The sequence below is a fragment of the Vipera berus genome (genome assembly GCF_964194415.1).
Source record: "Vipera berus genome assembly, contig: HAP1_SCAFFOLD_95, whole genome shotgun sequence".
Classification (NCBI taxonomy): Eukaryota; Metazoa; Chordata; class Lepidosauria; order Squamata; family Viperidae; genus Vipera; species Vipera berus.
In genome coordinates, this window is record NW_027673607.1 from 7,501 (window position 1) to 27,614 (window position 20,114).

Sequence of the window (20,114 nt, forward strand, 5' to 3'; positions counted from 1 at the left end):
TCACCCGCCCAAGCAGGAGACCCTACACCATTTCTGACAGATGGCACTCCAGTCTCTTCTTGGAAAGCTTCCAGTGATGAAGCTCCCACAACTTCTGAAAGCTATCTGTTCCAATGGCGGGATTCAGCCGGTTCGCACCGGTTCGGCAGGACCGGTAGCTAAATTTTATTGAGTGCGGAGAACCGGCTGAGCCCCTGCTGCTTCTGGAAGTCTGTTCTAGGCCTCGGAGGCCTGGAGGAGGTCTCCCAGGCCTAGAACGGCCCACCGGAAGTGCGTGGATGTCATCTACAAGTCAGTTCTAGGCCTCGGAAGCCCAGGCCAGCATCCACGTAGAGAACCGGTTGTTTGGGAATTTGAATCCCACCACTGATCTGTTCCAGTGGTTGATTGTTCTCACTGTCGGAGAATTTCTCCTTGTTTCTAGATTGAATCTCTCCTTGATCAGTTACCATCCGTTATTCCTTGTCTGGCCTTCAGGTGCTTTGGAAAATAGATTGATCCCCTCCTCTCTCAAATATTGGAAGACTGCTATCATGTCTCCCCTGGTCCTTCTCTTTCACTAGACTAGCCATGCCCAGTTCCTGCAACCGTTCTTCGTAGGTTTTAACCTCCAGTCCCTTAATCATCTTAGTTGCTCTTCTCTGCACTTTTTCTAGAGTCTCAAGATCTTTTTTTTTATAGCATGGTAGGCAAAAATGGGTGCTTGCGAAGTGGGTGGCAACTGACACCACCATCCCCAAGCAGGGGAGAACTTTTCAAGCAGTGTCTGGAACTGAAGAAGCTTGTTGCATGAGAAGTGAAATGTTTTCAAAGGAAAAACAAACCCAAGAAAGTCCTATTTGACTTTTGGAAAAAGCACCTTTGGGATTTCAAGCAGGGTTTTTTTTTTCATACAGGGCACTTTCAACTCCCAGAATTCCCCAGCCACCATTCTGGATTCTGGGAGTTGAAATTTGAAAAGTACCAGATCAGGGGTCTTCAAACTTGGCCCTTTTATGACTTGTGGACTTCAACTCCCAGAATTCCTCAGCCAGCGTACCTGGCTGAGGAATTCTGGGAGTTGAAGTCCACAAGCAGGGGTCTTCAAACTTGGCCCTTTTATGACTTGTGGACTTCAACTCCCAGAATTCCTCAGCCAGCATACCTGGCTGAGGAATTCTGGGAGTTGAAGTCCACAAGTCATAAAAGGGCCAAGTTTGAAGACCCCTGTACTGGATTAAAGGGGAAAGACAGGCTGGGTACCATTTGTGGCGCTGAATAACATTAATCCAGTCAATCATTTTTAATCTTTTTTTTTCTTCCCTTTCAGAAGAAATGCCTTATCTGAAATGTCCTCTCCACACAGTCCTGAAACTGAGTCCTGTAGCTTACGGTGAGTAAATATATTTCATAAGAGACCAGGTATGTTCACACAACACGCTCGGCTTGGGTAAAATCAGGCAAGCGAGACAGTTGGTGTGGTGACAGGTAATCCTCGAATTACAGGATTAGTAATTAGTGTCCATTTCAAGTTACAAAGGCACTGAAGAAAGTGACTTATGACCAAGGTGGACTCAGCCTTCCATCCATTCTTCCGAGGTCGGTAAAAATGAGGACCCAAATTTTGGGGGGTCAATAGGCTGACTCTGTAAACGGCTTAGAGAGGGCTGTAAATGTTCTGTACCAGCCTGCTACCGGCCCTGCAGAAAAGGCAGGGACAACCCCTTTTACAAGAAGGCAAGAGGCTGGAATTAAGCCTGCCAAATTTATTGCTACAAAAACAAACAAGACACGAACCAAGAAACAGGAGCTTTTCAAGCGGTTGCCTTCAGCAAACCAGCCCTCCCACGCATTCCCCTTTTATACAGTTCAGGGCGTGGCTTCTCTCTGCCTCCTTCCGAGGTGCCCCATTGCCTTCCTCTGTTTACTCCTGATTGACTGCCTCCTGCGTCGGGCGTCCTTGAACAGGGCCAGCTGTGGGTCATCTTCATCCACACTGTCAGGCTCACACAGCTGGGTCTCCGTAGTGACCAGGTGGGAGGGGCCTGGCTGCGGGCTCTCATCAGCAGGCTCTTCAACACCCCCCTCCTCCTCTGAGTCATCCGACCCAACTGCCAAACCCACAGGCTGACCCTGAATCACAACAGTAAAATCCTGTGAAGCTGTATATAAATCTAAGTGCTATTGCTGTTTTTCATGCTTCCAGTTGCTGCAGCATCCCCATGGTCATGCGATCAAAATTCAGACGCTTGGCAACTGATGCATATTTATGACGGTTGCAGGATGCCGGGGTCGTGTAATCCCCTTTTGCAACCTTCTAACAAGCAAAGTCCAACCACCCTGTTACTAACTTAACACCTCTGACGATTCATTGAGTAACTCTGGCAAGATAGCTCGTAAAACGGAACAAGATTCCCTTAACAACTGTCCCGCTTAGCAACAGAAAGGTTGGACTCCCTTGTGGTCGTAAATTGAAGACTAGCGGGTTTGTGTGACTTGACGGGGGAAACCTCCCAAGCTACAAAGGAAGAATCTAACAACATATCTTTTTTTTTAGCAAGAAAATGAAGACTTGTCACTGCCTTTCCTTCCCCATCTTTGACTCTTTATCTGGGAGTTAAGATAAGATGGAAGTCAGTTCAGCTCAGTTGTTAAGATAGTCCACAGAATGCAGAGGGATCAATTTAGTTAGCACTGATTGTATAAACCCCCAATCAGTACCCCATAGCCCTATCTTAACTTTATTTGCCATCAGAAGAGATGGTTTAGCCCAGGAAAATTGCCCTTTGTCTCACTCCCTGTTTGTTTATCCATTTTGTTTTGGGCAAAATCACCACCCGTGTTATCCCAGAGTAGTGCATAAATGAAATTCTTGGGGCTGTTCCCTAGTGAAAGAAATTGACGGCTGCTCTTATTATACTTTTGACTTGATTTGAATAGCCTTGTTTTTCTCTCCGGCGTTCCCGAGGGACAAAAAGGCTTTTCCTAGGCACTGTTTGACCCCCTTGCTGGTTCACCGCTGCTTTTAAAAATTAAATCTCCCAGCTGATTTGATTTGAGTTACATTTAACATCTCCTCCTCCTCCTCCTCCTCCGAGTACTGAAGTCTGTTTTGATCTCATAATCTGATTAAACAGTGCAGCTGAAGAGCTAACACATTCCTCATCCTGCCATATCTTTCTTTCCTCTCTCTTAAGGTTGTCGAGTGGAGTCCATCTGTCTGAACGTTGAAGCTGTGAACACTCACCGGGACAGACCAGAGGTGAGCTGGCTTGTAAGGGGTCATTCTCTTCACACACACAAACACACACACACCTTATGCGCTCATAGCACAAGCGCCTATTCAACCAAAACATTCAGCATCGTATCCATTTTCTTACCCAATTCTAATCCCTGGCTTGGTACAGTGGGACAGCAATTACTCCGATACTAAAAAAATAAATAAGGGGTAAAGATCAAATTTCCCTGCACTGCTGACTGTTCAAAGTAATTCCCATCTATAAGGCCCTAGTGCTCAGTAAGGAGGTCAGTCTTCTAGACTGGCGAGTCCAATGGCCTATGTGGGGCCCGCATGACTGAATGCTCCCCCTTTGGCAGGGAAGAACCCGCCCCATAGAAAAGTAGCTTGACAGGTGTCAGGCTCCTAAAATCAAAAGAGAGACATTGTGATTTCCCCCCCCCAGGCAATTTCTTTATTGTTCCTCACCCATAGACGGAGTCCAACTAAAGCAGACATGTCAAACACAAGGCCCGGGGGCCGGATCCGGCCTGCAAAGTGGTTTCATGTGGCCCATGAAGCCATCCTGGAAATAGTGAGGGAATGGCCCCCACTGCCTTGGCCCTGGCCCAGAGACCCTCCTTCTGCCAGAGACCCTCAGATCTGTCCCACTCCTGCCCAGGCCCCCATAGGCACCTTTGATGAGAACGATGTAGAGCTGGCCACGCCCACCCAGTAGGCCATGCGCACTCTAGCCATGCCCACCCAGTAGGCCACACCCACCCTGGCCATCCCCTCCCAGCCCCCTGAGGGCAACTGCAATGCTGATGCGGCCCTCAATGAAATTGAGTTTGACACCCCTGAACTAAAGCATGCTAACACCGTCAAATAGCATATCCTGTGGGAACTATTGAGGAGGAGCTGTCTTCGCCCTCTTTCTCACACACGAGCTCTCTGGACCAAGTTGTCTGCTGCTCCTTTGGCATGCAGCGCCTCACTTCTGGGAATCCAGACTGCATTCCACCGCGACAGTTTAGCTTTCATTGTGTAACCACCAACCCAGGTTTTCTACCTCCTTGACACCTATTGTGATTTCAGATTCTCCTGCCATCAATATTTCTCTCCCTCCCCCCCCCCCATTAACTAGGAAAGCCCTGGGGATTGTCGTAAATTAGGCATTGTGTACTTTAAAAAAGGTGACAATTTTAAGAGCTGTGGACTTCAACTTCCAAAATTCCTCAGCAAACCATAGTCCAGATCCAATTTGTTTCTTGCTTGTGGGTTTTATGCGTACGTTGTTGGCCTTTCCAACTGCGGGGCTGGAAATCTTATTTTACAACCCTGTTGCTCGTCACTGTGGCCAGTAAATAAGGAATAAGAATTGATTTTTAATCAAAAGGCTTCTTTCTGTACTTAAAAGGCGGGCTGTGCACCTTTAAAAGGATCTGTAGTCAACGACTTCCCATGTAGGAATTTTGAGCTGAAAGGCAAGCTTTAAACTGGGTTTTGCTGAAAAGGAGCTGGATATATTATGCAATAGTTGAAAAGTGTTGGTCAAGATAAGACAAGGGTCCGATTCGATCTTCTGTGGCTTCACTTGCTGTCTAGGTACCTTGTCTTCAGTGAACGCAGACGATTCACAACGGTCAACGTCATCAGCTATTTATTTTGTATTTTATAATTTATTTTTTTAAATTTGTATACAGCTTCTCTCACTGTTGAAGCTAAGCACTAAGTGTTTCACAACTGCTGGCTTCCATCCCACATTTTATAGGGAAAAGATGGGTCAAGTTTAATTGAAGGTTGATTTCAGTCTGGCTCCGCCTACCTCTTTGGTCTGACTCCACCTCCTTTTTGGGGGGGACGGGACCCCTCTCTGGATCTAACAATGACCTCAGGCCTCATTGCTGAGTTTCCAGTTCCCCAAATCTTTCCATTCTCTTCCTCTGCCTGCAAAAAGTAGAAAAACCGGTTCTTATTTGCCTTCTAAAATCCTGTTTCCTAGAACTGTAGAATGTCAGGCTTGGAAAGCACCTCAAAGGTCATCCATCCCAACCCTCGGAGGGCGGGGGGGGGGGAAATCCGCTCTCCTTGCTTTTGCTTTTGTGTTACGGCGAACTGATGACCCCGTATTTTTTTTAAAAAAAATGCTCTTTTTTTGTTTTCTTCATAGCTTTCGCCTTCCTTTACTTTATTGTTATTTTTCTTATCTTTCTCTCGCTCCAATCTAGGATGCAAAGAAGGGACCTAATGCGCTCATGAGACGCAATAGCTTCGTCCCTCTGGCCAGTCCAGAGCCCGTCAAAAAACCACGCATGAACAGGTTTGAGGATCATGCCGCTGCTTCGGCCGCCTTGCCAATCCATACCTGTCTATCTCCTGACGGCCCGGTCCAGCTTCCCGGACAAGTTGGTTCTCTTTCTTTTTGTTGGTGTGTTTTTGTGGTGATGGTGTGTCATAACTTGTAGCATGCTTAGCCATCCTGTGGTTTGACCTCTTAGGACAGTGGTCCCCAACTTTTTGGGCATCAGGGACCGGTTCCGTGGAGAGAGGTTTTCCCGCGGACTGGAGGGGGACATGGTTTCATGTGCTGTCTGCATCCTGCGGATGGGGCTTTGCTTGTTTGCACAGACCGCTTTCTAGGATGTTGTGGCCCGGTGCTGGTTCGTGGACCGGGGGGGGGGTTGGGGACCCCTGTCTTAGGAGGCTGTGCTTGATCTTGCTTAATTTTGTTTGAATGGACTCCACTGCCCGGGACTCTTCTTCTCCCTGACCCTCGCTGACCTTCTCTTGATATCTTACCATTGGAAGAGTAAATGTTTTTGGCTGGCTAACCTAACTAACTTGCACAACAAGCCTATGAGAGTGCGAGTAGCTTAATCTTGGTTGGACAAGCCCTTGAGTTGCCACGCAAATCAGGACTGCCAAATATAGATAACCCTCAATTTGTAACAGTCCCAATGGTGACCCAAATTTCTATTGCCAAGCAAGATGGTTGGCCACGTGAATTGTGCCCAGCTTTGCAACTCTTTGCCCCAGTTGTTAAGCGGACCGCTGCAATTGTTAAACGAATCGTGTGATCATTACGCAAATTTGGCTTTGCTTTCAGAAAGCAGCCAGGAAAGTCCTAAATAAGGATCACGTGATCCTGGGATGCTGCGTTTGTCATCATTATGTGCTAGTTATTAAGCACCTAAATTTTGATCACATGATGCTGGGGAATGCTACTACAGTTGTTGCAGTAAGTGCAAGGACCGGATGTAAGTTTTTTGTTTTTTTTAGCGCTGTGGTAATTTTGAACGGTCCTTGAAGGCTTTGTTGAACATAGATTGAAGAATGTTGGTTTGGTTTGTAATCTTGCCTTTTTATCAGCCCACACTTTTAAGTTGATTGCGATCTCCACTAGCTATTCTTAAAAGACACTTAATAGGGCTCTGATGAGGAGCTAAGGATTTCAGTGGCATCAGATCAGTTGCCGACTGAGGTAAATATTTGTAGCTCAGGGTTGAAATGAGGAATCCTTAGCACTCTCTGAGCTTGGTGATTTTCTTGCAGACGTGTTAGAAGGGAGTGAAGAGGAGGACAGGGAAGGAGGGAATGAGGAAAGGAAGGAAGACGAGGAGAGGGGACAGTGCTGTCTGAGCTTGGTGCTTTTCTTGCAGACGTTTCATGACCCAGCTAGGTAACATCATCAGTGTTAGAAGGGAGTGAGGTTTGACTTATGTTTACACAGAAGTATACAGGGAAAGCCACTCCCAATAAAAAGAGAATATTTGTAGCTCAGGGTTGAAATGAGGGGTCCTTTGCGCTTTCTGAGCTTGGTGTTTTTCTTGCAGGCGTTTCATGACCCAGCTAGGTAACATCATCAGTGTTAGTAGGGAGGGAGGCTTACTTCTAGCGCCAATGAGGTTATCTAGTTGGGTAATGAAATGTCTGCATAAAATAACCAAGCTCTGGGAACACCAAGGACCCCTCCTGAGATCAGTTGCTTGTCCTGTTTATTTGGGGGGGGGCGGGTTTGACTCTTTAGAGACCCAGGCCAGCGATGGCTCCTCCATCGAAAACATGACATTCTGTGTTTCGTACAATGAAAAAAATCCAAAAACCCTGAGCACTTCTGCATTTACCTTACTTGCGGGCTCCGTGACCCTCAACCTGGAGAAAGTCTAGAAATGTTTTGTCTGCTGGCTTATAATCTCAAGGCCGGTTTGGGAGGGCCAAAGGAACGAGATTGCCCTGACTTGACCTATTTTCTTTCTTCCTTCCTTCCTTCCTTCCTTTCTTTCTTTTTCCTTCCTTCCTTCCTTCCTTCCTTCCTTCCTTCCTTCCTTCCTTCCTTCCTTCCTTCCTTCCTTCCTTCCTTCCTTCTCTTTCTTTCTTTCTTTCTTTCTTTCTTTCTTTCTTTCTTTCTTTCTTTCTTTCTTTCTTTCTTTCTTTCTTTCTTTCTTTCTTTCTTTCTTTCTTTCTTTTTGTTAGAAGAATTTCTCTGTTTCTGCCAGATACAGATCAGCACAAGCGCTTATTCTAAACTGCAGTGTTTTGAAATTCGGCCATTTTAAGAGGAGTGGACTTGAACTCCGACGCTCTTAAAATGGCCGAAGTTGAGAAATGTTGTGCTCTCGGTTAGCCACCCTTGTTTGAAAAGACTTCCAGTTACTGGTTTTTCTGTTATTCTGATACTTCTTTTCCATGCACGGAGGTTGATGCTGAAGCAGCTGCTTCATGTCACTGGATTTGTTTCCTTCTGCCCCATTGCTTTCCATTTCCCGGCTGCCATTTTCTGATTGCTAAGCTTTCATGCGCCGTCACTGATTTCTTTCCCTTTTCTCTTTTTCTTTTTGTCTCTTTACAGCCATTACTGGGGAAAGCTTGCCTGTAAGTAATTTTTTTTTTAGTGTTGATGATGTTGGTTTAATCTTTTTCTTTGCTGCCTGGCTGACTGTGTCTTTGTTTCTTATTTATTTATTAAATTTATGTGCCGTCCATCTGGCCAATAAGGTGACTTTTGATTTTGCTGCTAAGATGCTGTGCTGAGCTTTTGATTTTCCATCTGGCTGTTGCCCTTCTGTCATTAATCATTGGGAATTTTCATAGACAGAGAATAACACTAGGGTAGCTGATGATAGATAGATAGACAGACAGACAGACAGACAGATTGATAAAGATTGAGATAGATAGATAGATAGATAGATAGATAGATAGATAGATAGATAGATAGATAGATGATAGATCAGACAGACAGACAGACAGAGGCAGATTGATAAAGATTGATATAGATAGATAGATAGATAGATAGATAGATAGATAGATAGATAGATAGATAGATAGATAGATAGATAGATAAAGGTAAAGGTTCCCCCGCACATGCGTGCTAGTCGTTTCCAACTCTAGGGGCCGGTGCTCATCTCCGTTTCAAAGCCGAAGAGCCAGCGCTTGTCTGAGGACGTCTCCGTGGTCATGTGGCCGGCATGACTAGACACCAAAGGCGCACGGTACGCCGTTACCTTCCCACCATAATGGTCCCTATTTTTCTACTTGCATTTTTATGTGCTTTCGAACTGCTAGGTTGGCAGAAGCTGGGACAAGTAACAGGCGCTCACTCTGTTACGTGGCACTCGGGATTCGACCCGCCAAACTGCCGACCATCTGATCGACAAGCTCAGCATCCTAACCCACTGAGCCACCGCATCCATAGATAGATAGATAGATAGATAGATAGATAGATAGATAGATAGATAGATAGATAGATAGATAGATAGATAGATAGAAAGAAAAAATAGTTAGATAGATAGATAGATAGAAAAAATAGATAGGAAAAGATAGAGATAGATTGATTGATTGATATAGATAGGTAGGTAGATAGATATAGATTGATATAGATAGGTTGGTTGATTGATTGATTGATTGATTGATTGATTGATTGATTGATTCACTGATTCACTCACTTAACTGTCTCGCTTAGCAACAGAAATGTTGGGCTCAACTGTGGCCATTAACTGGAGGACTGCCTATATTCCTATACGGGAGCATGGGAAGTTAAGAAAGTGAATTTTCTTAGGAATAAATTCTGCCAGCATCTTTTCCTGGGATAGCAAAGTGAGGGCAGAAGGGCAACAGAGAAGACTTGGCTTCAAGGTAGAAATGGAAGCCAAGTTAATTTTGGGGTGGTGATGAAGCAGCCACATCCCTATTTTGAGCCAGTGCTGGGGCAAGCCTTTCCCTCTCACCCATGACAGATGGCCGTCTTGTTCATTTCCCCCCCACCGTCTTTATTCTTCTTTTACTGAAGTATGGATGTGGTTCTTTCAGCTTCACTCGTTTTTCCCCAAAGGGTGTTTGCTGTGTTGTGTGTGGCATTTGGACTAGCCTCACTTCTTTGCATTGGAATAACAGGTGTTGCAAACATTTTGGGATTCTGTCCTTTCTCTCCTCCTCCTCCTCCTCCTCCCCTCTCCCTTCCCTTCCTCTCCTCTCCCTGACCTCCTGTCCTTCCCTCTTCTCCTTCTCTCCTTCTTCTCCTCTCCCCTCCTTTCTCTCTTCTCTCTGACTTCCTGTCCTTCCCTCTTCTCCTCCTCTTCTCCTCTTCCCTCCTCTCCTCTTCTCCCCCTCCTTTCCTCTCTTCTCCCCTCCCCTCCTCCTTCCCTCTCCCTTCCCTTCCCTTCCTCTTCTCTCTCCTCTCCCCTCCTCTCTCTCCTTCCCTCTCCCTCCCTCTCTTCCTCTCCTCTCCCTTCCCTCCTGTCCTTCCCTTTCCTCCTCCTCCCCTCCCCTCTCTCCTTCCTTCTCTCTTCCCTTCCTCTCCTCTCCCTGACCTCCTGTCCTTCCCTCTTCTCTTCCCTCCTCTCTCCTCCCTCTCCTCTCTTCTCCCCTCCCCTCCTCCTTCCCTCTCCCTTCCCTTCCTCTCTTCTCTCCCCTTCCCTCCTCTCTCTCCTTCCCTCTCCCTTTCTTCCTTCCTCTCTTCTCCCTTCCCTCCTGTCCTTCCCTCTTCTCCTCCTCCTCTCCTTCCCTTTCCTCCTCTCTCCTCCCCCTCCCCTCCTTTCTCCTCTCCCCTTCCCTCTCCCTTCCCTTCCTCTCCTCTCCCTTCCCTCCTGTCCTTCCCTCTTCTCCTTCTTCTCCTCTCCCCTCCTTTCTCTCCTCTCTCTGACCTCCTTCTCTTCCCTCCTCTCTCCTCTTCTCCCCCTCGTCTCCTCTCTTCTCCCCTCCCCTCCTCCTTCCCTCTCCCTTCCCTTCCTCTCCTCTCCCCTCCTCCTCTCCTCTTATGGGAAAGAGAGGTAGCAATAAATTTTCTTTTGGGTTTAAGTTGCTGTTATAAAAGCCACATGCCTTCTGAAAGGCCTTGGCTCCTTTTTCCTGAAATTTCTTTCTTCCTGTTGTTTTGGAGCTATTCAAAGTATTTGGATATTTTAGAAATATATCGGTATTTTTTTAATCAGGTACTCTATGCAGAAGGCTTATGGGTTTCAGCATTTTTATTTTTATTTATTTATATCCTGCCTTTATTATTTTTTTATAGATAACGCGAGGCAGTGAGCATGCCTAATATCCTTCCTTCCTCTTATTTTCCCCATAACAACAACCCTGTGAGGTGCATTGGGCTGGGACGGATTGGCCCAAAGTCATCCAGCCGACTTTCCTGCCTAAAGTGGGACTAGAAGTCACCATCTCCTGATGATTGGCCCAAAGTCACCCAGCTGGCTTGCATGCCCAGGCAGAACTAGAACTCATGGTATCCTAGTGATTGGACCAAAGTCACCCAGCTGAGTTTCATGGCTATGGCAGGACTAGAACTCACCATGTCCTGATGACTGCCCCAAAGTCACCCAGCTGGCTTGCATGCCCAGGCAGAACTAGAACTCACAGTATCCTAGTGATTGGATCAAAGTCACCCAGCTGAGTTTCATGGCTTAAGGCAGGACTAGAACTCACCATCTCCTGGTGCTTGGCCTAAACTCACCCAGGCAGCTTTCACGCCTACAGCCAAACTAGAACTCACCGTCTCCTGGTTTCTAGGCCAGCACTAGACCAAACTGGCTCTCTAAATTCCTTTAGGCTTCAGCATTTGCTTCGTTGAGGACAAGCCAAGACTATATGCAGAACGTATGAAAGTTGAAATCTCCTAATCTCAAAACGTCCTTTTTTGGAGCAAGAAGCTTGTTAGGACTGGGATATTTCAGCTGCCAAATGTTTAGCATGCTTCTCTTTCATTTTTTTGCTCCTTCCCTACCCCCACCCACCCCCCACCCCCAAGGGGGTTCAATTGATGATTATCAAGGCAAAGGAGATCATCTTAAGGGTATGGTGCAAGGGTTCTCAAGCAGCCTGGGCCCTACTACTTTGTGTGTCCTCTCTACAACTGCATGGATCATTAATCGCTCACCTCCAGTGTAGTGTGGACGTTGGTTTGAAGCTACCTGTTTGCCTATTCTCAGGTATTCTGCAAAGATACTTTTTGAGTCAAGCTCAGTTCCTGATGATTACACGCTTAAACAATGGCAAAGAATTTCTATATTTCTGCCTTTTCCTGAGGATTTCTCTCCCCTCCCCCGCCACCGATTTCTCAGTCTAGCTACACCCGTAGAATATTTTAGTGGTTCCCCCAGCCAATCCTAACCAGGTCCAATTCTGCTTAGTCTCCTACTTCCAAAAAGTTGAGTCGAGGTATATTGCCTCCTGAGATGACCAAATTCCAAATTACAGGCCCCTAATCTGTTGATGTAGCAAAATAATAGCAATAGCACTTAGACTTATATACCGCTCCACAGTGTTTCACAGCCCTCTCTCTGAGCAGTTTACAAAGTCAGCCTGTTGTCCACACAACCATCTGGGTCCTCATTTTACAGACCTCGGGAGGATGGAAGGCCGAGTCAACAACCTTGAGCCCGTCAGGATCGAACTCCTGGCTGTGGGCAGATTTTGCCTGCAATACTGCATTCTAACCACTGCACTACTAAGGGCCGCCTTCCTCCCTTCCTCCCTTCCTTCCTTCCTTCCTTCCTTCCTTCCTTCCTTCCTTCCTTCCCACTTAGACTTATTATATATCGCTCCACAGTGCTTCACAGCCCTCTCTCTGAGCAGTTTACAAAGTCAGCCTGTTGTCCCCCCCAACCATCTGGGTCCTCATTTTACAGACCTCGGGAGGATGGAAGGCTGAGTCAACAACCTTGAGCCAGTCAGGATCGAACTCCTAGCTGTGGGCAGAGTTTGCCTGCAATACTGCATTCTAACCCACTGCACCACCACGGCTCCTAAGATAGTAGAGCAGATAGTTGCTTTGAATTTCAGTTCCGTTCTGGAAAACGGTGTGTGTGTGTGTGTGTGTGTGTGTGTGTTTGTTTGTTTGTTTGTTTGTTTGTGTCATGTTACCACTGCCGGGATCAAAGCTTTTTGTGCAGATGGGTTTGCTGAAATGAGCAGTCAAAATCATTGCATTTGCAATGTGAAGTGTTACAGCAGACGTTCCCAACCTTTCGGCCACCAGGGACCAGTTCCGTGAAGAAAAGTTTTTCCACGGACCGGAGACTGCGTGGTTTTGTGTGCTGCCTGCATCCCACGGATGGGGCTTTGCTTGTTTGTGCGGACCAGTTGCCGGCATGCCACAGACTGGTACCGGCCCACTGACTTGGGAGGGGGGGTTGGGGACCCCTGTGCTACAGGACTTCCTTTAAGAGAATAAACTTTATCTGTATTGCTTCATTCACTTTTTTTTTAGACATTTGAGATGTCCTACAAAAAACAAAACAAAAAAACTTAGGGTAGGGGTAGGCAACCTGGACTTCAACACCCAGAATTCCTGAGCCAGCATGAGAGAACTATGGCCCCCTCATGACTCGTGGACTTCAACTCCCAGAATTCCTGAGCCAGCATGGCTCAGCTTGGAAACCTCTCCCTTTCCCCTCAGCATGGCTGGCTCAGGAATTCTGGGAGTTGGAGTCCACGAGTCATAAAAGAGCCAAGGTTGCCTACCCCTGCCTTAGGGATATACCTTTGACATAGAATGTAAAACGCAAGGCGGGGCCCATCAACACAGCCCGCAGATCCCATCTTTAAGAGTAACATGTAGTTCTCCCAGCGAGCACCAGAGCTTCTCCGAAGCTCATTTAAGCTAGCAGATTTTTGTGTTACTACCTATAGAAGAGAATATTTTGTAACTCAGGGTTGAACTGTGGGATCCTTGGTGCTCTCTAACTGCCAGGTGGTTTTCTTGCAGACGTTTCATTACCAAGCTAGGTAACATCATCAGTTTTACGTTAGTAGCCAGGAAACGTCAGAATACAACCAATTGTCTGAAGATGCCTTGACAGTTTTTTAGAAATCGGTCCAGGAGATAACCAAAGACCTAACCCTCGTAAAGAGAACAGGCACCTTGCATGCACATCTAACCATTTTTTTCTCCTCACTTTTGTGTCACCTCCAGTTTTTCCCCCCCCCCCTCTCTAGAATTCTTCCCGCGACTGTCCTTGTGTCTTCTGCATGTAGTTCTAGTTGTGCTGCTTCTCCTACCCTTTCTCCAGACACAAAGCTCACCGGCTCATGTTGATCGTCTCTCTCTTTTTTTCCCTTCCTTTGTCGCCAGAACGTGAACTCTCCGCACATGCAACCTTGACTCTCTTTTGGCGCTACATCGGGAACCGCGGGTGGAAGCCATGCGCCCTATCATCATTCATCTCCGAAACCTGCAGTCTGCTCCACGTCTCTGTTCAGCTCCAGTTGATTTGTCGGTGATCTCCATCGCTGGTTTATTATAGCTTGCCTTCTTGGACTTAAGAAAATGGAGTTGTGGAAGTAGGAACCTCCCAGAGAGAGAGAAAGAAAGAAAGAAAGAGAGAGAGAGATGGATGGATGGATGGATGGAGGAAGAAAAAAAATAAAGGAAAAGAAAGAGACTTATTTCATCAGCATATAAACTGTGAATCTGAACCTGATTTTAAAGCTGGTTTATTTTAATTTTTTTCATCTCCACTTTGGTAGACTCCAGCAGGCACCAGGGTGCATCTGTATGCACCATACGTCCTAGGTCTCTTGTTATTCTGTGTGTTTTTTTTCTTAAGCAACGAGCTTGCCTTGCAGACGATCACTGTGCTGATCCCACCATCTCTTAAGACAAAGGGTTAGTTAGGGTCAGCGTAGGTGGGCTGCAGCTAAGAGAGAGGCGAAGGGGAAATGAAAAGTATTCTGGGTTACATCCGTGAGTCTGTTCCATCTATTCGTTTCTACCTTAGATGTTCATTGAGGGGAAGGATTCTCCATGAATTTTGCCTGTCCTCATGAACTGGTCCAAGAGAGAGGCGGTCAGTTGCTCCCAGACCTGGAGAGGAGAGGGGTAGAGGCCAAAAGCTTGGGGAAAACAATTGTGAAATGTTGTTTTATTTCCCCAGAGCGTACTACACAAACCACACTTCCTAAGTGAGAGCCTCTCTCTTCTAGAGGCGCATAAACATCCGCCGTCTCCACCGGGACTGTGTCCTGGCCCTGCTTTGGGATAGTTTTTGGGTGATGGGACACAACCTTTTGTGGACCCTGACTTCTCAAGTGGGTGGGTGGGGGGACGGGACTCCCCACTCAGGCAGGACTCCAGCCCGTTTTTAAGTCCAGTGTTCCAAGAGATGCGCTGGTCTAAATTTTCAGACCTGGAGGTGTGGTTTCGCCGCCACCGCCTTCTCCCCTTTTGTGTTTGTGTGTGGCTTGTGGGAAGGTCTGTTCGGAGACCGCCGAGGGCTTAAGATGCCTCTTTTATGTTAGAAGCATCTCATGGTGCAAACAGGGTATGTTCCTATCGACCGACGAATGAGCTTCCGGCAACTGGGACGTTCGCAGAGATCTGCAAATCTGGAGTTGGCAAGGCTGTTTTTTTCCCCCAGCTTTCCACTCTCGAGTCAGCCACCGGAAACGGTTTCTGATCCTCACGTTTTAGACGCCGCTGTTTGATCCAGCGTATTAAATCTGTCTTGGCAAGTCTTCCTATTGAGGAAAGGATTCCAGGGCTACAGTTTTGTCCTCAGCGTGGCCAATAAAATTTTTTAAAAAAGTGAAGAATGGCTGGTATACCCCAAGGCATTAGAATAGCATGTTAGGAGCAAAGTTAAGATTAGTTTCATTCAGGTGAGTTGATTATTATGGGCTTCCAGGGACCCCCTTCCCTTTTTTACATGTTGAAATAATTATCCTTCTTAGAAGCAGTAGAGGGCTGTTTTAAATTGATCATTTTTTGCTAGTTTTGAAGGACATCTGAGTAAGCGTAAGCTTTCCTTTGCACCAGAATTTCCCCCTGGTGACTTCTCAGCCGTTCTCCTGTTTCCAAGGTGCCACTCAAGTTCGTAGGCCTCATGTCTGGGTGACGAAAGCAACAATAGGCTGGTTTCGAACGCAGGCCCTCTTTTAAGACTGAACTCTCCTGCCCAAAGGGTTACTGGAAAAGATGTCCAGGATGAGCAAATGGTGGGCAGAGTTGAGGTCCCAAGGCAGGTAGTTTTGCCTTGTGTGCGAATCTCGCAGGTGATGTTAATTTTCCAAATAAAGGATTGTTTGACCCAGACTCAAAAGTGTTGACTTGGTAATCCAAGATGGTTTATATGTGTGTAATAACGCTCCCGTGTAGATCGGAGGTGGGGAACGATGGCCCTTTGATGACTTGTGGACTCCAACTCCCAGAATTCCTGAGGCAGCCAGTGTGGAATTCTGGGAGCTGAAGTCCACAAGTCATCAAAGGGCCATCATTCCCCTACCCCGTGGTGTAAATGAAAAGCTTTTTCTGCTTGTTAAAATTAGCTTGTTTTATCCTTGTTTTGCTTTTTAAAGACAGTTTTTATATATATTGGATGTTTTTCAGAGCTTGTATGTGCCTGAGCACGCAAGATTGATCTTTTCCTTTTTTTAAAAAAAAACAAAAAACAAACCCCCATACCTAAGTGTGAATGGCCTCATCTCCAATCCGGCAAATATTTCCTTTTGAAATTCTGCGGCAAAATAGAGCAAATGGGTGCAGATAAAAATTAACCTTTCCCATTATCTCCCCCAAAAAGGTCCAGGCTGATAAATTGCATTTAAGTGATCAACGTTTTAGGGCAACTTGTTTTCTTACAAATACTGTCCCTTTGAAAGAGATGGGAAGTAAGGAAATAAGAGAATGATAAGGGGTTCTCCCACCCGTCTGGAAAACAGAAATCTCCGAACAAAATGGATTCTTCCTGTTTGAAAAGCAGGGAAAAAGCTCAAAAGGCTGTAAATTACCGTATTGTTGTGGGATTGTGTGGGGTGTTTGTGCTTGCAGGGTGTGGGGAACAAGAATTGGACATGCCATTTAAAAATCGCACCAATAGTTCCTTTTCGGCTTGGGTTTTTTTTTTCCCCTTTGATACTTGAAGATTGATTTTTTTTAAAAAATCATTTTTAACAGCAAGAGGCTATTTATTTATTTAATTGATCTCGCTGAGCCACAGAATCCCCCTCATAAATTTTGTATGAAATTTTAAGTTGTGTGCGTTATGTACCTGGTGATTTTATCTTCTTTCTCCCCGCCCCCCTCATCCCTGGAGGTGAAAAGCAGCGGAGATTATAAAACAGGTCTGCCTTTTTTGGAAATTTGTATATTTTGCAGTTGCCGGAACAATTAAAATACCATCTTTTAACTAGAACGATCGGAATTGTGGGGGGGTTTTTTTTGTTGATCAGACGTCTCCTGTGTGGGAGGATATTAGGTGATGGGTGTGAGTTTGGTGGGATCGATTGGTCTTTCGAAGCTGGGTTACGTATTTACATATAATTTAATTTTGGCCATGTCAAATTTTGGCTGGAATGAGGCATGTCTAGTTTAATGCAAAAAAAAGGGACAAGGGGTGACATGATAGCATTCCAAAATTTGAGGGGCTGCCACAAAGAAGAGGGGTCAACCTATTTTCCAAAGGTCCTGAAGACAGGACAAGAAGCAATGGATGGAAGTTAAGGAGAGAAGCAACCTAGAACTAAGGAGAAATTTCCTGATAGAACAATTAACCGGTGGAAGAACTTGCCTACGGAAGTTGTGGGTGCTCCAACACTGGAGGTTTCTAAGAAGAGATTGGACAACCATTTGTCTGAAATGATAGAAGTTTTTTTTCTTGAGCAGGGGGTTGGACTAGAAGACCTCCAAGGTCCCTTCTAAGTCTGTTATTCTGTTATTCATGCAGGGGAATTCACTAGAGCAGGGGTAGGCAACCTTGGCTCTTTCGTGACTGGTGGACTTCAACTCCCAGAATTCCTGAGCCAGCATGGCTCAGCATGGAAACCTCTCCCTTTCCCCTCAGCATGGCTGGCTCAGGAATTCTGGGAGTTGAAGTCCACGAGTCATAAAGCGGCCTAGGCCTAGACCAGGAATAGGCAACCTTGGCTCTTTTATGACTCGTAGACTTCAACTCCCAGAATTCCTGAGCCAGCGTGGCTCAGCATGGAAACCTCTCCCTTTCCCCTCAGCATGGCTGGCTCAGGAATTCTGGGAGTTGAAGTCCACGAGTCATAAAGCGGCCTAGGCCTAGACCAGGAATAGGCAACCTTGGCTCTTTTATGACTCGTAGACTTCAACTCCCAGAATTCCTGAGCCAGCGTGGCTTAGCATGGAAACCTCTCCCTTTCCCCTCAGCATGGCTGGCTCAGGAATTCTGGGAGTTGAAGTCTAGGGAGTCATGAAGGGGCCATAGTTCCCCCATGCTGGCTCAGGAATTCTGGGAGTTGAAGTCCACGAGTCATAAAAGAGCCAAGGTTGCCTAACCCTGCACTAGAGAAAACAACTACGCTTGGAAGAGTTAGTAGTAAAAGGAAACCAGGTTGCCAAAGAACACAGCTGGACACCATTAAAGCAGACAACATAGAAAAACTCGACATGAGGAACCCCAGCCCATAGAATCACAAAGACTCAGACTTGACTGAATGGATAAAACATCCTCATCAATTTGTTATCTTGTTGTTAGCTGCGAAGTCATGTCCGACCCATCGAGACCCTATGGACAACGTTCCTCCAGGCCTTCCTGTCCTCTACCATCTTCTGGAGTCCATTTAAGCTCACGCCTCCTGCTTCATCCATCTCTCTTTAGTGCATCCCATAGCTGCTTTTTCAAGAGGCAACAGAACTTTTTTTTTTCTTTCCTCTTTGAAGACGTTTCGTTTCTCATCCAAGAAGCTTCTTCAGCTCTGAGCTGGAGAAGCTGAAGAAGCTTCTTGGATGAGAAGCGAAACATCTTCAGAGAAAAACAAGGAAGTCCAGTTGCCTCGTGAAAAAGCTCCTTTTGGGACAACCATGACCTGGGTGAGTGAGAATCTCCATAGATGTCTCTTTAGTGCAGTAGAATAAGACAGTGGTAACATTACAGCCTCAACTTTGTACTTTTACATATTTAATATGCACTAATAATCTCTATAACAATAAGCTTATCTAATCAACAAAAGGTCATTTCCGACTCTAGGGACGCGGTGGCTCGGGTTAGGACGCTGAGCTTGTCGATCAGAAGGTCGGCAGTTTGGCGGGTCGAATCCCGAGTGCTGCATAACAGAGTGAGCGCCTGTTACTTGTCCCAGCTTCTGCCAACCTAGCAGTTCGAAAGCACGTAAAAATGCAAGTAGAAAAATAGGGACCACTACGGTGGGAGGGTAACAGCGTTCCGTGCGCCTTTGGCGTCTAGTCATGCCAGCCACATGACCACGGAGATGTCCTCAGACAAGCGCCGGCTCTTCGGCTTTGAAATGGAGATGAGCACCGGCCCCTAGAGTTGGAAACGACTAGCACGCATGTGCGGGGGAACCTTTACCTTTACCTTTAATCGACAAAACCCAGAGTCAAAGTTTCATTTCTTTCCATCTCGAGCACAAAGTCCAGATTTCTGTGCGCAGCCAGTTCTCTGCATGAGGCCCGTTTTTTGGTGCTACTGTTCAAATGCTCTCTAAAAGAATTAAAAGCTCAAAATGCAGAAGTGGTTTCCCAGTAGAACCGGATTAGGTGTCAGTAGTCCTCGATTTATTACCACAATTCGGCCCAAAATTTCCACCGCTAACCAAGAGAGTTGTTAAGTGACTTTTACCCCATTTTGCGACTCTTCTTGCCACAGTTTTTAAGAGCATCACTGCAGTTGTTAAGTGAGGATACACGGTTGTGAAGTGAATCTGGCTTCCCCCATTAACTTTGCTTGTCAGAAGGTCACAAAAGGGGGATCACATGACACTGGGACATTGCAACCATCATAAGTATGAACCAATTCCCAAGCGTCTGAATTTTGATTGCTAGACCATGGGGATGCTGCAGTGGTCGTAAGTGTGAAAAATGGCCATTATTTATCTCAGGGGCTGCCACAAAGAAGGAGTCAAGCTATTTTCCAAAGCACCTGAATGCAGAACAAGAAGCAACAGATGGAAACTAATCAAGGAGAGAAGCAACCTAGAACTAAGGATGAATTTCCTGACAGTTAGAACAATTAACCAGTGGAACAACCTGCCTCCAGAAGCGGTGAATGCTCCAACACTGGAAGTTTTTAAGAACAGACTGGGCAGCCATTTGTCTGAAATGCCTGAGCAGGGGGTTGGACTAGATGACCTCCAAGGACCCTTCCAACTTCTTCTTCTTCTTCTTCTTCTTCTTCTTCTTCTTCTTCTTCTTCTTCTTCTTCATCATCATCATCATTATTATTATTATTATTATTTATTTTATTATTTTATTTTATTAAATTTATATACCGCCCTTTCCCGAAGGACTCAGGGCGGTTTACAGGGCATTTAAAACAACCAATACAAAAGTTAAAAACAAATTTAAAAAGATTAAATCATCCCTAGAATTAAAGACCCCAGTTAAAAATTCTCAGCCTGGACCGGAGAGCTCAAAGAGCCAGGTTTTCAGGTCCCGGCGAAATGTGCGGAGGTCGGGGGCAGTCCTAAGCTCCACGGGCAGCTGGTTCCAGAGGGCAGG

At 46.1% G+C, this 20,114-nt stretch overlaps 1 protein-coding gene across 4 annotated transcripts in view; it reads left to right on the top strand.

Annotated features, from left to right (window-relative positions):
- Positions 1–16,816, top strand: part of LOC308679262 (6-phosphofructo-2-kinase/fructose-2,6-bisphosphatase 3-like) — a 23,484-nt gene extending 6,668 nt beyond the window's left edge. Inside the window, exons 9-13 of one of the 4 annotated variants that reach the window (XM_081346854.1) lie at positions 1,310–1,372; positions 3,177–3,241; positions 5,428–5,604; positions 8,049–8,071; positions 13,767–16,816. In XM_081346854.1, the coding sequence (XP_081202980.1) occupies positions 1,310–1,372; positions 3,177–3,241; positions 5,428–5,604; positions 8,049–8,071; positions 13,767–13,773 (335 nt within the window). In that variant the 3' untranslated portion in view covers positions 13,774–16,816. Of the gene's footprint in view, positions 1–1,309; positions 1,373–3,176; positions 3,242–4,804; positions 5,244–5,427; positions 5,605–8,048; positions 8,072–13,766 lie in introns of those variants that run through there. The other 3 variants (XM_081346856.1, XM_081346855.1, XM_081346857.1) reach the window with 3 other exon arrangements.
- The last annotated feature ends 3,298 nt before the right edge of the window (positions 16,817–20,114 follow it).